This window comes from Cavia porcellus, unplaced genomic scaffold (genome assembly GCF_034190915.1).
Source record: "Cavia porcellus strain 051 isolate PalLab524CR breed Dunkin Hartley unplaced genomic scaffold, mCavPor4.1 scaffold_21, whole genome shotgun sequence".
NCBI classification, from domain to species: Eukaryota; Metazoa; Chordata; class Mammalia; order Rodentia; family Caviidae; genus Cavia; species Cavia porcellus.
Genome location: NW_026947504.1, coordinates 66188621 through 66204459, shown reverse-complemented (window position 1 = coordinate 66204459; position 15839 = coordinate 66188621). Strand labels below are relative to the sequence as shown.

Genomic DNA, 15839 nt, shown 5'->3' with positions numbered 1-15839 from the left:
GGAAGGTTGACAAACTTGGATGTCTTGGCTTTGCCATGGCTCAGCTATATTTCTCTGGTTCCTCAGGGCCCACCTGACCAGATTTCTGATCACTGGTGACTCCTGGTGACTAGTAGGAGTGCCAGTGATAAATCACTTGCACACTATCAGTGAACGAAAAACCATCAGGTATTTGTGATAGGCTTGGAGAAATAAGCATGCAGCCAACTGGGCCACAGAACTCAAAACCGCTGAAGCCCAGACCTTTGCACAGTTTTCCAAGGTAGTGTGAATTGGTGTTTCCTGACAGTTCACACTACTTATCTTTCCTGATGGGCAACAGATGTTGCATGTCACTTTGCAGGCCTCATGTCTTCTACTCACAGCATCTGTTCTTCATCCTGCTAGCTCCCATGGGTTTGCAGGCCCAGCTTAGCTCAGAGGTGGAGAGGGCCACTAAAGGGTCACTGGGGAGCCTCCACCCCAGTTCTATGTGTGTATCATGACATTTCCATCAGTAGCTGAAGCCTGTCAGGGCTGTGGAGTTAACCATGTGTGGATTTTCACTACATCAGTGATTTGTTTGCTTCTCAGTCTCAGATAGTTCGACAGACATTCGGGACCCACCTCACTGATAACATCTGCCACTCATTTCAGTCAATTGTCACCACAGTGGCTCTGGGTAGCATGCCATTTTTATCTGGTTTGGCTCCTAAATGTGGAATGTCAGTAATCCTCTGCCCCCTCTCTGCCTTCTTTAGGAACTATTGTTTCTGACAAATTATCTCAGGCCCTGGCAGCATAGGAGATACCATGCAGATGATGCCTCTCTGAGGACCAGCTAAGGCATGGATCTCATCCCTTCTTTCAGCCTTCTTTAAAAGGAGGTCTTTCTGAACCTCTGGAGGCCAAGCTACCTTACATCATAGCAAAAGAGAATACTAGATAGGACCCTGTCCTGAGGACTGCACACAGTACCCCATTTGCACCTCAATAACCCTCTTTTTCTTCACATCACTATATAGATGTATTGGTGGAGAGACTCCTCAGTGCAATAAATGGGACTACTGAATCACAGAAAAATCAATTTATATTGACTTAGATATTAAGCAATCACTTTTCAGTATTAACTAAAAATTGTCATTCTACCTGTCTCTGATGGCAGACTCTTATGGAATCTCATCAGGTCCCTGTTAAGATGTTTTTCATATTTCAGCTTGCTTCAGCTTGTGTAAGTAATTTTCCTGATGATAAGGCTAGTGGTTTCCAGGCTGACCTGCACACACCACCTAGGCAAGTAACCCAGACCCTTCTCTGGAGATGATCTCCTTAGAAGCTACAGTCAGAGGGTGACCCTTTGCTGGGTTTATGGCAGGTTTCATCAGCTTAGGAAACTTCTTAAACCAAGTCTTAATTGTTCCTCTGTAGAGTTTTAGTGGTGAGGGTCTGTTTCCTGGTAGACTTTAGGGTTTAGCGGTCTGCCTGCTGGAGAGTTGCTGATTTATTTCAAATCTGACTCACTATTCCAAATAGGAAGAGCCTTCCCTCCATTTTCAGTCTCTCTATTGGGTTATTCTTCAATGAGTTTGTGGTCATTTAATTGCCAGGCTCCTTGCCCCTTACTTTATGTAGTGCTAACAATACATGTTTCCAGACATGTCCAATTAGACATGGTCCAGCTGGTTTGGAGCTAGCTGCCGAGAAATGCTAGCTGGGTCCTTATTTTCAGCTCAGAAGCCTTTCAGCAGCCTTTCTGAGGCTTTTCTAAGCATGGTTCTCGAATTGTCCTGACCTTTCTGACATAGCTGTTTTTAACCTTGGGCTTTCTAGCGGTTAGCCTGTTAACCAAGTAAGGTTCTATAGAAGGAGGATTCTGGAAGGTATAAATGGATTCTTTACAAGTAATGTTACTAATAAGAATTGTACAATTTTCAGTAGTTAGCACTATCCTCGAAAGTCACTTATTGTCACACTGAGTACCACAGGCAGGGATGTCACATTAGAACTGATGGGTAGAGGTGGCAGTGAGTGTGGGGTAACAGATTATTTTGGAACTTGTGGATGGTATAGATGGTGGGATCTCATCCCCTGGTGCTTCAGGAGATCCAGAGTGGGGACCATGACTGGTTTGTTAAGAAACTGGTTTGTTGAGGAACTACCATCATGATAGAAAGAGAATTAGATTAAAATCAGAAATCCTAGGGCTAGGTCCAGATCCACAGTAAGTCTCCTAATTCATGTTTCTAAACCTGGAGGCAGAGGTGATGGGAAGCCTGCATCACAAAGTTACTTGTTGGAAGTTAATGACAGAGAAGTTATCACCAAACCTGCAGTGTGTTTGAGACACTTCAGCTGCTTAATTACTTGGGAACCCAACTGCTGGGAGTTCATTCAGAAGTAAATATGTGGGTCTTAGCAAAAAGCTATAAGTCATCCAGGGACTTAGAAAACTGACCTGCTGTACGCAGGGAGCTTCAGAAGAGTAATATAGACAGATCTGGACTCAGACATCAGGATCCCAGCCTTTCATAGAGTAGCCAGGATTAACAGTGAGCACACATGAAGTCCGTATTGAGGACTCAGAGGAGGTGCAGATGATGGCAGAAATGGGTATAGGCAAGAGCCTGCTCTGATCACGGGAGAACACAGAGGCTTCTGGTAGCTGGAGCCCCATTTACTTCATGGCATGGCCTGAGCAGTCCACTGAGAGACAAAAGGGCAAGTCGTGGCAAATCATAAATGGCAGCCCTTGCCCACATGCTGGAGATGCTATTACACCTTTCATATCAAGCTTAGAATTCTCCTCTCACTGATAGAACTGCCTTTCAAACATTTAATTTCTGGATTTTATGGATCTTTTTTCTTCTTATACTGCTAATATGGCTCATCTATCCTTCCACCAGAGCAGGAGGATGCCCTAAAATCTAAGTAGAAATAAATGAGAAGAAAGAAAGTAGAGCCCACACAGAGTAAAGGCCAGGCCAGGGTAGAGGTCCAGGAGACTGGACAGGCTCTATACCACCAAGTACCAGAGTAAGACGAAGCTGCTGATGGGGAGCAGGCATGATAGACAATGTCTTGGAGACAATAGAAAAGTTTGACTTCAAGCTCAGACTAAACTATCTGCCCTGCTCATGGAGAATCAGTGCTGAAACCCTTCTTAAAATGTCAGAATACCTTCTTGTAAACCCATGTCACATCCCATATGATTCATAGAGGCCTTTAATAACCAGGCAATGATCCGAACTATGCCTGTATTCCCCAGAGCAACAGTGTTCCCCCCAAATCCATACTACTCTCACTGCAAACACTTCGGCACCCTTTGTAACCCCAAGTTCACAAGTGACAATGTGGTTCATTCAATGGATGTTTTCTAAATGAGAAGATGCTTTCTGCAACCTGTTCTTAATATATTTTGAGATGGGTTTTGTGCTACGTTTAATACTGGACAGTGTGGTTTGTCTTATTTACATGAGATAAGAAAAATACAATTTATATGAGAAGGAATTTAAAAAAAAATTTTTTTGAAAATCAGATAGTACAGATAAACCAAAAAAAGATAACAAAAGTACCTATAATCTCAATGCCTAATGATACTGCTAGTAAAACTTGAGCACATACCTTTCCCTCTTGTGTAAGGGGCCCCCTGTACTTATAATTATTATGTTTTTTCCTTATGACATTAAAACAAAACTGAATCCAAACCTTTCAAGCAGACTGTACTTAGCATTTAACCTGTATGTTTCAACTGGAAAACAGAATACTTTTCAAATTTAGAATAATACTTACATCTCAAAGAAATTTAATATTGCAATAAGCTCCATAATTCAAAACAGAGAAAAGAACATTGGAAATAATACGCTTAGTAGGGAATTAGCAAAAATACATACATACTCACATACATACAAAAACTCTCGTATCTGAGTATTTAACAATTTTGGGTGGGATGGGGAATATGCTACAACTAGCAAGTGAACCTATAACCATGGCATCTACACTTAGCCAGCTCCAGTTTGGTTAGCCCTTTAAAAAATGCCACATTTGAGTTTAAATGTACTTTGATTCCTTGTCAACTCAGCCTCAGTTTATGCATGAGCTAAACATTCCTCCTGACCCATTTGGCAGAGCTGCCTCAAGAACATTGCTCAGGTGTCCCCGGGGCCCCTTCTCCCCTTCTTTGTTCCAGGCTCCTCTCCTCGCTGTTCCCTTCTTCTGGGCCTGAGGCTGACGTGAGACAGAGGACAGGTCCAGCAGCTCCCTTTTCCACGTGCATGCCATCCCTTCCATTCATGAATGACCAGTACATTAGCAAGTGGAGATTGTACTGAAAACTACCCATTACTCTTAGGATCTTACAGCAAAACTGATTATTGACCCAGGTTCAGGAAGAAGCCTGGCATGCTAATAAGCCTGAATGGTGCAAAATGCCCATGCATTATTTAATCTATTAATGAAGGGAAACCTGAAGTTAGAAGCCCCTCTCGCTTGAACGCTTTCCAGAACACTAACAGAGTACTTCTGCACTTGAGTTCTCTGGAACAATGATTAGTTCAAAAAGGAAATGGGATGATATATGACTTTAAAATCTCAGAAGCTGATCTTTCCAAATAAAACCGCAGGGCCAGCAGGAGGGGATAGAGACAGAGTCCCTCAGCCAGCCTCTGGTGTCCATCCCTCTCTGACCTGCTCCCTCCCTCCTGTCTTGGCAGGTCACAGTCCCAGAACTCTTTCCCTGTAACCTCCTCTTTGAGCTCCCCACATAATTAGAAAGACTAACTGGCATCTTGGAGTTTGTACTTTGTATGGGGCATCGTGTTAACCATTTGACATAAATCATCTAGTTATTAGTTCCCATTTTAGAGATGAGGAATAATGAGGTCCAGAGCAGTTATCTTATTTACAGTCACAAGGCAAGCAGAGCTTACCACCAAGATAGAGCACCACGTCTACATCTTAGCCTGTGTGGAGTTGCTGCGCAGAACTCAGACACAGTCACAGGCCAGCAGGATGGAGGCTTAGTGCTGCTATATAGTTTATAGAAGTAAAGATTTGAGGTGTGACAACAAGACGACATGGTGTAGCCCAAGAGAAATTATAGAGCCTGGTGCGTTGTGGGTATGAAGACACTGGCCTGTCCAGGATTGTGCTGAGGTAGGAAAGGTAGGCTGTGTTTACTCTGCTGGCAGGTGGCTGAGGAGGACCCATGAGTGGAGTCCTACAGAAGCTTGATTCATTGTTCACCTCTCTGTCTCCTTCCAGCTTCTCAGGAAGCCACACTCACCAAGCCTGCAAAAGGACCGGGCCCTGTGGAGTCAGCAGACCAACAATCGGCTTCAGATGAGACCCAGACACGTCCTTTTCCCAGTGACTCTGTGCCATCTGCTTTCTGTGTTTTATTGTAACAGAGCAAGAAATGAACCCCTGGGATTTGTTTCCCCATTTAGTCATATGGAGGCAAAGAAAAGTAACTTCATTTCTTACCCCAAAACTTCTTAAACTGTGTCTTTCCCTCATCATTTTTTGGAGAATGAAAGTCTAGAGATGAAATACAATCCTGACAAGTTGGGAAAAATGTGCTTTGACATTCTTTGTTTAGAGCCAACCCTGAACCTTGAGCCTGGGTCATTTGTTCTCAGATGCGGTGACTTCAGCTGTGGGCTATTTTGTTTGTTTCAGACAGGATAGCTTCACTGCCCACAGCTCCTGGAGCCTCAGCCTTGAATAGGTACCCTAAGGACCAACTTCACTTTGAAGACACCTTGACTTCGGAGCTCATGTGTGCAGTCCCTTGTTCTGAATGGTCAGAGAATGGGAAAGAGGAAGAGAAAGAATTAGAGGAAAGAGACCCAGACTCTGTGGTTTATAAATCATCCTCTAAGATGCTGAGATGTAAAAGGCACTCAGCCAGGGGTTGTGAAAGAAAGTCACTTTCTTTCCCAGTCCTGGGAATGATGTGAAGCAACAGAACAAAAGCTGCATTCCCCCAAGATTTTCTCAAAGCAAAATGGAGGGGGAAATGTGAAAATCACTGAAAGGGTAGAGCTAGTAAAGATATGGAGATGAGAGAGTGCGGCCAGATACATGGGCCCCTTAGCCAGTGGCTTCTCTGATGCTGCTGGCTATAGATGTAGAAACTTTGTCCTCTGCAAAGGAAGTTGCTGGTGGGGAATGATCTCAGTGCCTCCCCCAGTTGAGGATCCAGGGGCAGGGATGGGGAATGGGTGCAGAAGTGGGTCACTCATCTACATTTGTGATGGCGAGAAATAGTTTTCTGGATCTAGATAATTAAGACAGTCTCAGGGGTACACATGAAGTGGATCCAGTGCTTGCCTCATACTTGGTTACACCCTCAGCAACAACTTACTAATTATAAAAATCCCAGGAAAAGGGAGTAGGTAGCCTGGATAAGGTATGAGAGACGAAAGAGGGTCACCACTTGACACGTGCTTTTTGGATGCTTTTGCTGCTTTCTACCTGCCACGAACTGGCTACCCTCTGTGATGCCCCTCTGCCGTGTGCTACCCTGCCTTGGAGTCAACCAACTGTGTGGGCTGAAACCTCAGTAAACTATGACCTAAATAAACCTCTCCTCCTTTAACTCTAGATGTTGGGTATTTTGTCTCAGCAATGAGAAAAGGTAACTAAAACATCTCATTAAGAGAGGAGGACAGCTTGAAGGTATGAACCCAGGCACCAGATAGCCTGGCTTTACCACTCACTGGTTGTGCGATTTTGGCCAAGTGACATAACACCTCCTTAACTCCTTATTTCAGTATACCTTTTGCAAATGCAGATAATCAGCAGATCTGCGTTTACAGAGTTGTCATGAGGGTTACATTAAATATATGCAAAGTACTTAGAGAAGTTTCTGACACTACTTAAGTCCTGTCTAAATGCCTGCATCTTTTATTTTTTAAAATGCTTCCACGAAGTGATGAATGTCTTTGCTTAAGTGAGGGTAAGGAGAGGAGCTCATATATCTTGTTACTGTTCTTATATGCTTTCCTGCAAAATCCCTAGCTCAGCTGTGACTGAGAACCCCACCTAGAATGAGGGCACTATTAGGTGGCAGCGGCATTGCCAGGGAGAACAAAAAGAAAGCAGTTACCTGTTGGGGAGGCGCCTCTTTCCTTTATTTATGTTGGAGAAAAGCTGGGCCCAGCTGGCAGCTTGCTTTGTTTCTGTGGCCCCTACAGAGCATGTCAGTTTAATCTTCAGTTATGTCTGAGACTGCCAGAATTGGGAAGCAGGTGCCTTGATCTTGGCTGAAAAGGGAGAGAATTTTGCTCAATATTTATTATGATTTAAAAAATTGTTTCTGGCTCCAAATGAATGACCACGTATCTCTACATCTGATGTCACCTTGGAGCATACTATTTCTTCTTTCGACTAAACACTGCTGGAGACAAACTTCAGGTGCCCAGGAAATCTAGCCAACCTGATGAAGTGCTCTTTGGGCCCTGGCACTCCCAAGTGTTCCTTCATTCTTTCTTGTATCCATTTCTTGGGGTCTGAGGAGGATTTTTTAGCCCTCTATGCCCAAGTAAGTTGTGTATACATTCACTCAGAGGGCAGGTTTACTTGTTTACTCGTGACTGTGAATATCTGCAAATACTGTGCTCAAATACTGGAATCTAATGGTCTGACTGATGTCCATCAGCCAACATCTGGCTTTCACCCAAGATAACAAACTTGTTATGGGAGTGCTCCATTGAGTGAACAGTATTTCTCCATGCTGAGACCCCGCTAAGCTGCAGAAACTTGGGAGGAGGGGAGCCATCCCACACCTACAAACTGATGGGTTCTCTGTACTCCAGATGCCTGTGTTGCTCCAGCCTCCTCAAGCTCTATCTCAGAGCCCTACCTGTTTGGGGTATAGTATGTTCAGATCAAAGCAGATGGCTGAACCACAGGCCAAGGACCAACAAACTTACTGGACCCCAGCCACAGAGGAAGTCAGACACTTGTTTTAGTTATAACTTGAAAACATTACCCACCATCCCTCCTCAGATGGGCACAGAGCCAGCACCTATCCACTTCTTATGCCAAGCCTTCAGTGCAACATTGGATCTTGGAGGTCAAGGTCGTGGGCGTGGATTGAGGGGTTAACAAAGCACTGGGTGCCCTTTCTGCCTGTGTTTCCCCTTCAGCATACTTTCTCCTTTGTGGCCATCTGAAACCAGTTCTTCAATTCTGGAGGCCTGGTGTCTCACCCCTGCACTGGGCTAAGACTTGCTCATTCTTTACAACCACCCAGTGCCTCCCCGCTACACTCTCTCTCTTTTCCAACTTTCCTTCAGCTTAAGTTGTGTGTGAGAGAAAGAAGGCGGATTGGTGGCTGGTTGAGGAATGAGATCATTTCTCTCCCCTCTTAGCAGCTTGCTGTCTGCTAGCCAGGGCGAGGGAAAGCAACAGGGAAAGTGTGCTCTCTGAGGAGAGCCATCTGGCTCCAACAGACTCACTTGGTTGCTAATCTGTGCGTGTCTTTTTCTTTATTCTCTTTTCTTGTTTGTTCCCAAGGAACACTTCATCTGCAGCTGTAAATTTAGACCTGGTGCATGTGAAGGCGAGCCTTCATTTAGCATACATGTTTATTCCTGCATTATGCCCTCCGCCCCTCCCCCGTTCCTCTTGTAGGTGTCAGGAAGCCATTGTTTTCCTCGGTGGGTCTATGTGGATTTAATGTCAGAGCTGTACTTTCAAATGGAAATCAGGCAATTATGCTCCACATGGAGAAATCTGACAGATGCAGAGGTTTTACACCACTGGTCGTGTCTAGGGGACAAAGGCGCCTGGTGCTCCTAAGGGACTGTTAAATAAATAGAATATGTTTTAAGGGCACAGAAAAATTCAGAAATAATGAACTGTGTGATGAGAGTTCATAGATCCTGTGGCTCTTTAGCTTCAAAATGTGATAATGATATGTCAACCAACTGCTTAGTGCATCTTTGGAAAGGCGGCATTAGCAAGCTGATTGCAATGTGCATCGAACCAGAGGCAGGGACTGCTCTGTGCATCTGCTTTCTGGGTTCCAAGTGAAAGCTCTGGAGGATTTTAACTTGTTCTGTTTTCTCCTCTCAGGGGGCTCTGTTTGGAGTGAGGAGAGGAGGGGATGGTGGCAGTTGGATGTTTACTGATGGACCAGCTTCGTGTCTACATTCAGTGGTGTCTGGTATCTGTAGATGAGTGTTGTGTAATACCACCCAGGGATTTATGCTGAAAAATATGGTGACAATATCATTGTGGCTTTTTTTTGGTGTGTGTGTGTGGGGTGGAGGATGCAACCCAGAGCCTTGAGCATAACAAGCCAGTGTTCTGTCACTCAACTGCACCCTCTAGCTGCTCATTGTAGTTGCTATCAACTGATAGCTCATTATGCACCAATCACCCAGCTAAGTGCTCACCACCCTGGCCTCCTGCAGGTGTGGGAAAGGAGCTCTTCTTATCCATGTTTCACAGGGAGTAAACTGAGATGTTTGGCTAAAGGGAAGAATTTCCCTTCAGACTCAGCCCTGCCCAACTCTGATTTAGCTGTCAGCCTCTGGCTTGAGCCCTCTCCAATGTTTCAACAGATAGCAGGAAAAAAGACACACTCACTTCTGCACCCTTTATGAAGCACTCTCACGGCAGGCATATATTGTTAGAGAGACTGGGCAGGAGAGAAATAAAAGTTCAGCTTATTTTTCCCCTAAAATACCTAGCTATTTAAACAACTAATGACTTTGGAACCTGGAAGATACAGTAAGAATCATCGTTGCATGTGTCTAAAATGGACTTCAAAGTGGGTTATTTTATGGTAATGCCTGCAACTCCTCAGCACTGCTATCTGCTGTCGTGGAGGAAATGGTAAGGGGCAGTATTCTACCTACCTGGTCTTCAGCAGTCCTTGAATTTCCACTGAGCAGCTGTTTTGGACTCCACCGCAGCTGAGGCCAATACGAAAGAAAGAAAGAAAGAAAGAAAGAAAGAAAGAAAGAAAGAAAGAAAGAAAGAAAGGGGGCTGGGGATTTAGCTCAGCGGCATAAGCACCTGTCTTGCAAGCAGGCAGTCATGAGTTCAATCCCTGGTACCGATAAAAAGCAAAAAAAAAAAAAAAAAAAAAAAAAAAAAAAAGAAAAGAAAGAACATATTAACCCTTAGAAGAAGTGTTTTTTAAACTAAGTATATGATGAAGAATATACAGAAAACAATAGGCAACTGGGCATGGTGTACATGCCGTTGATTCCAGTGCTCTGGGAAGCACACAGGAAGTCAGAGTTCTAGCTCAGCCTTAACAACTTGGTGACACCCTGTTTCAAAATGTGACAAGGAAGAAATAGAGCCTGTGGCTGGGGATGTAGTTCAGGTAGATACCCTGGGTCCAATCCCTAATACCACAAAATAAATAAACAGATACGTAAAACAGGTTTACATAAGAATCATGAATTCTTTCTCAGGTCAGTCTGTGCCGCATTGGAAATCTATGCGGCTCTGTTGAGCAAATGCGTCAATCAAACAAAGCTGGAGGTGTTCCCAGACAAAGCAGCTATTAACTTGCCAGTGACAAGAAAACATAAATCACACCCACAACATTCTTCCATCATGCCTTATTTTACTCTATTCAAGGGTGGAGAAACATTTAAGGAAATTGAAACCTTTCATATGATCAGCTTTGTCGTATGTTAGAAAAAAGAGTTTCTGTATATGGAAAAATTCATTTGAGTTTTCCATCTTTAATGAACACATTACCATAATAAACTTGCATTTCAAATTTTAAAACACCACTAAAGTATTCTGTGAGGGCTCAGAAAATGGTATTTCAGAATACGATGCCTTAGTATGCTGATTTTTTTCTTCTTTTGCAGTAATGGAAGCCGAACTGAGGGCCTTCCTACTGAGCTACATCCCCAGCTTCCGCCTTTTTATTTTTAATTTTGAGACAGGGTCAGGTTAGGGTTAGAGACTGGGATTGAGCTGGTCACCCTCCTGCCTCAGCCTCTCAGAATGCTGAGATATATGCATGAGTCACTATATCCAGTTTGGTATTCTGATTATTTTAAAGTCATCTGGGGATCTGTAGCTGCTACATCTTTTCTATGAAATTAGTGTATCTTCTTAAATAGGAAATTTTAAAAACTGGGAACACTGACTTTTAAAAACATCAGTATTTAAGCCAGCATTTAAAAATCAGGAAGAATGAAAATTGCAGTTAACAGCTCTCAAATTATATGCCATAAACTGGTGTCATTCAGTTGGTTAGTTTTGATGGTCAGTATTAGTGTTTTGCTTTCCACAAATAACAACTTCAAATTCTTCATAAATCAAAAAGGATTTTCTCTTTTTGTTTCTAATATTTCTTTTTTCACAAAAAGTATTTTAATGAAGTATTTGGTGTTTTAAAAAAAGATTACAGAGCAATCTTTAATACTTTCCCAGATTCAACAAGTGTCATTTTGAAGTACAGTACACACAGTTGCAGAGAAATGATGTGTTAGTGTCAACTAATTTGCTGGTAATAATTAATAAACATCAGATATACACCTAAGCATAATCATTAGTCATTTTAACTTCCTGAATATACAAAGTTATTTAGAAAACTATTCAAAAACTTTTAGCCATCAATTTATAATATAAAAACTGTAACACTGTGACTAAAAATGAATTGATTTTTCTTTTTTGTTAACATATTTATTTGAAAATATTAAAATAATCTTGTGATTGTGGGTTTTTCAGAATGATTGGCAAAATCAAAATTTATTTTAACCAGCTTTTTAAATATATGTGTGTGTACTTGTGTATGCATGTGTGTGTTCAAATGTGTATATTCGAATATTAAGCCTCTTGGTAACATATACTTTGTGACTGTATGGTTGATATTGTAAGGCTATCATCACAAATCTCTGCATCTTAGAAAAGTAAAGTAGGCCAGACACGATAGTACACACCTGTAATCCTAGCACTTTGGGATGCTGAGGCGGGAGGACCACAAATTCAATCCCGGAATAGGAAACTTGGTGACTTAGAAAGACCTTGTCTAAAAATACAAAATAAAAACAGTGCTGGGGATGCAGCTCAGTGCAAAAGCCTTGGGTGTAATACCCAGTACTGAGGGAAGAAAGCAAGAAAGATAGAAAGAGAGAGAGAGAGACAGATAGGCAGAAGAAAGACAGAAGAAAAGAGAGAAAAAAAGAAAGAAAGAAAGAAGAAAAGGAAGGAAAGGAAGGGAAAGACTGAAAGAAGCTAGGCAGCAAGTCCAGATAAATCAGCATGGTCACAAAGGAGCAGGAAAGCTTTTCCATCACTTGTTCCAATAAAAATGCATGAAATATCTTCACGGGGGTGAACTTAGAAACCACGCCATAAATTGAGAAAATAAAATGAAACAGTGGACAGACCATATGAACAGCACAGGTGAGGGTCTTCATGTGCACTCATTTCAGAGTGAGCCACTGTTCCCCACAGAAGAGGGTCACTGGCCTCAGACAGCCCTGGGTGGAGGAGTGGCAGACAGCCACGGATTTAGATTGAAATGGGAACAGTGACCGTCTTAGAAGCTAGGCTGATAGGTAATTCTATTTTTCTTCTTCATTATTCTCTAAGTAAAGGAATACAAGATTTTCAGCCTGAGGCAGAAATGAGCCCCGCTAGAGCAGGGCTGTTGCACTTAGGAGTTTGGCTCTGCAGCTCATTGGCTTCTGCAAAATATTTTCTGCCTTTGAGCCCTTAATACTCCCTCTGTAAGAAGGAGAGCATCAATGTTTCAAAATCACTGAGATGGTGAGTGAGATAATGCTGGAAAAGTGTAGCGCAGATGCACTTGTAATTGTACAACAGATATTAACTCTTTCAGAAAAATTCTTATAGTGTCCATGTCTGCTCAAGTTCTTACAGAAACAGAAAGTGTAGACATCTTCAGCCTGATGAATGTAATTTCCAGCGCCACTCTACCTGAGCACACAGCATCCCTTCTCTGTGGTGCTTATCTGTTATTCATTCATAGCACTCGTTAAAATCTGAAATCATTTTATGTTTCAGTCACCATGGCTGATTTTAAAATATTAATGGTTTAACAAAGGGCATGCAAAACTACTGAACATTTAATACATAGGTTTCACAAAGCCAGCATACACCTGGCTGCTCTTCTATCTTGACAATTTTAATACTGTGAATTGCATATTAAATGGTAGTGGGTTTTGACAACAAAGGGAAATAGACTCTTTTTCCTTGCCATCAGGTAAACAGAGCAATTAATTTGTAAGCAATATTACCTGTGGGAGGCATTAGCTGTAATGAAACATTTGACTAAATAGACCATTTCCTAGATTGATTTTTATTGCTCTGGTGGTAAAATGTAAGACTTCCTGGAAATCCTTGAGATTATGAAAATAGAATCCATCATATTTCTGCTATGTGGCACATTAAAGATGGCCTCAAATTCTTTGCTCCTCTTTCTATTGAGAAGTAGATTCTGTTCCTCCCCTTGAATATGTGCTGGCTTTAGTGATTTGTAAAAGGGTTATTCGAATTCAGTGCTGTGAGACTGCAAAGGTAGATCTGACAACCAAAATGGTATTAAGTAACTAATGGGAGCTTAGCATATACAGCATGGATACCTTGGACAAAAAGTGATCCACGCCAGTGGTAGAATGGTACAAAATTTGAAACTTATAAGTTGTTTATTTCTGGAATTTTCCATTTAATATTTGGGGACTGCAGTTGACTGTGGGTAACTGAAACCAAGGGAAAGTAAAACTACAGACGGGGAAGGGAGCTGCTATACTGTATCGTAGCATATATTATATCCTACACTTAGATGTTTTCACTTAACAATAAAATCTTTTTCCAAGTTAATATATACAGTGATCTTATTTTTTTTATAACTGTTCATGTTTCCATTATGTGGCACAATAAAGATGGCCCAGATCTTTGCAGTTTCTAGTGCCCTCTCACCTTGAATATGGGCTGTACATGTTTCTTCTTTGTTTAACCAATAATACACAATGCACATGGGGCAACGTGCCAGTCTGTAGGTCAGGCAGGAAGAGCAGGTGCTTCTGCCTCTTGCACTTGGAATATTTGCCCTGGATGCAGCCAGATGTCATGAGAGAGAAGTCTGCCTATGCTGCCACCACCACTCTGTGAGGAAAAATAAATTATGTTTAGCGATCAGGTGGAGAGATTCTCAGCCAGTCATCAGCTGTTTTAGCTATGCCAGCCCACGTGGCAGGCACGAGAATGAAGACAGTGAAGCCTCCAGTGGCTTGACTTCTGCCCAGCCAGTATTTAACTGCAATTACCTGAAAATCCCTAAGTGAAAACTGTCCAGATTAGCCTGGTCACCCAGGAAGAGAACAAACTTTGTTTCTAATCACTATAATTGAAGTTTGTTAGATAGTGATAGATAACTTGAAGATATTTTAGACACATCATGCTTTAGTCCCTTATAGATGAACATTCAAATTTTTACCAGCCTTTTGCTATTTCAACCAATGATGCAGTGAATAAAGTTGCTATTGTAAGTATTCAAATTCCCTGGGGGTTTAACTCTGTGGCATAAGTGCCTGCCTGGCAAGTACGAGGTCATGAGTTTGAGTACCGGACCCCGCCCCCCCTCCCCCCCCGCAAAAAAAAAAAAAAGGATACAAATTCCCAGAACTGAAATTAGTGTGTCAAAGGAGAAGTGTACTTTAATTCTTTTCATTCAAACTGACATCTACTTGCCTATTTTTTTAATTTACTTGTTCTTTATTTGTACAGTGTTAATTACTTCTCCATTTCTAAAAGCCTTTTTTTGTGTGGTATGAAGTATATTTTTTACAGTTGTCTGTAGGACTTTATTTATCTTGATTTTTTACCATGAATTTTATTTTTAAATCTCCTGTATTTCTTCTAATATTTTGTGCTTTAACATTTAATATTTGATCTGTTTGGAATTTATCCTGTTGTATAAGCTTTGAATCTAATCTTAATTTTTAAATTGCTTAGTTGTTCCAAAATCATTTATTGAATTAATTAATCTTTTGGTACTGATTTGAAATGATGTTTATCATGCACCAAGTTTCAGTACACATTTGGGCGTCTTTGCAATCTATTTTGACTCTACTCATTTAAGTAGATTGATTTTTTTAAAATTTTTTTTGATTTTTGCAACTTAAATATATAGTTTAGTAACAGAGATGGGTATGAAATCCCTAGTCTTTCTTGTTTCAAAGAATTCTTCTGAATATTCCTCCTAAAGTACTTTTCTCCTAAAGTACTTCAATTTATTGAGCTACAAAGAATAGCCTAGTAGTGTATTAATTAGTATTACCAGTAGATTAATTTGAGGAGATTTGCTGTTTTTCTGATGCTCCCTTCTTTTATCCAAGAACATGTCTTTGCATTTGTTTAAGACTGCTTTGTGTCTATCAGGATTACTTTAGTTTTGCACAGAGCTATAAAACCAGAGTGTTCTGTGTCCAAGTTTTGTAGAGGTAATTGCTTCATTAAATGTGATATGCTTGTAGTTAATTACGCTTTACTATTTTCGACTGCTTTTTGGCAAAAAAAAAAAAAAAAAAAAAAAAAAAACAACAACAACAACAAAAAACTTATTTGTCATTTCCTTTTCCTGAATTTTTTCTTGTTTCAACCCTTGTAACTCTGAAATAATGTGGGTTGGCTCTTTTAGAATTCTCACATTTAAGGCAGATGAGTTTTTCTTGGACTAAATATTTGCAGGGTCACATTGCAGCTTGGTAGGAATTTCCTTACGATCAAGGTTTTGTCTGTGAGTTTTAAGTCTACTTCTCCCCGGTTAATAACAACAAGTAGCTAGAGTATTTTTTTAAAAAATAATTTTCCTTTTCATTCTGACTGTCACTGGATTAGGGCCTTCCCAG

General features: G+C 41.3%; 1 protein-coding gene across 1 annotated transcript in view; it reads left to right on the top strand.

Moving 5' to 3' along the window:
- The window catches only part of LOC100720742 (guanylate cyclase soluble subunit beta-2-like), a 98224-nt gene extending 92563 nt beyond the window's left edge, over positions 1-5661 (top strand). Inside the window, exon 15 of the mRNA XM_023560437.2 lies at positions 5239-5661. Coding sequence (XP_023416205.2) covers positions 5239-5381 — 143 coding nt within the window. The 3' untranslated portion in view covers positions 5382-5661. The remainder of the gene's footprint in view (positions 1-5238) is intronic.
- Positions 5662-15839: the final 10178 nt, after the last annotated feature.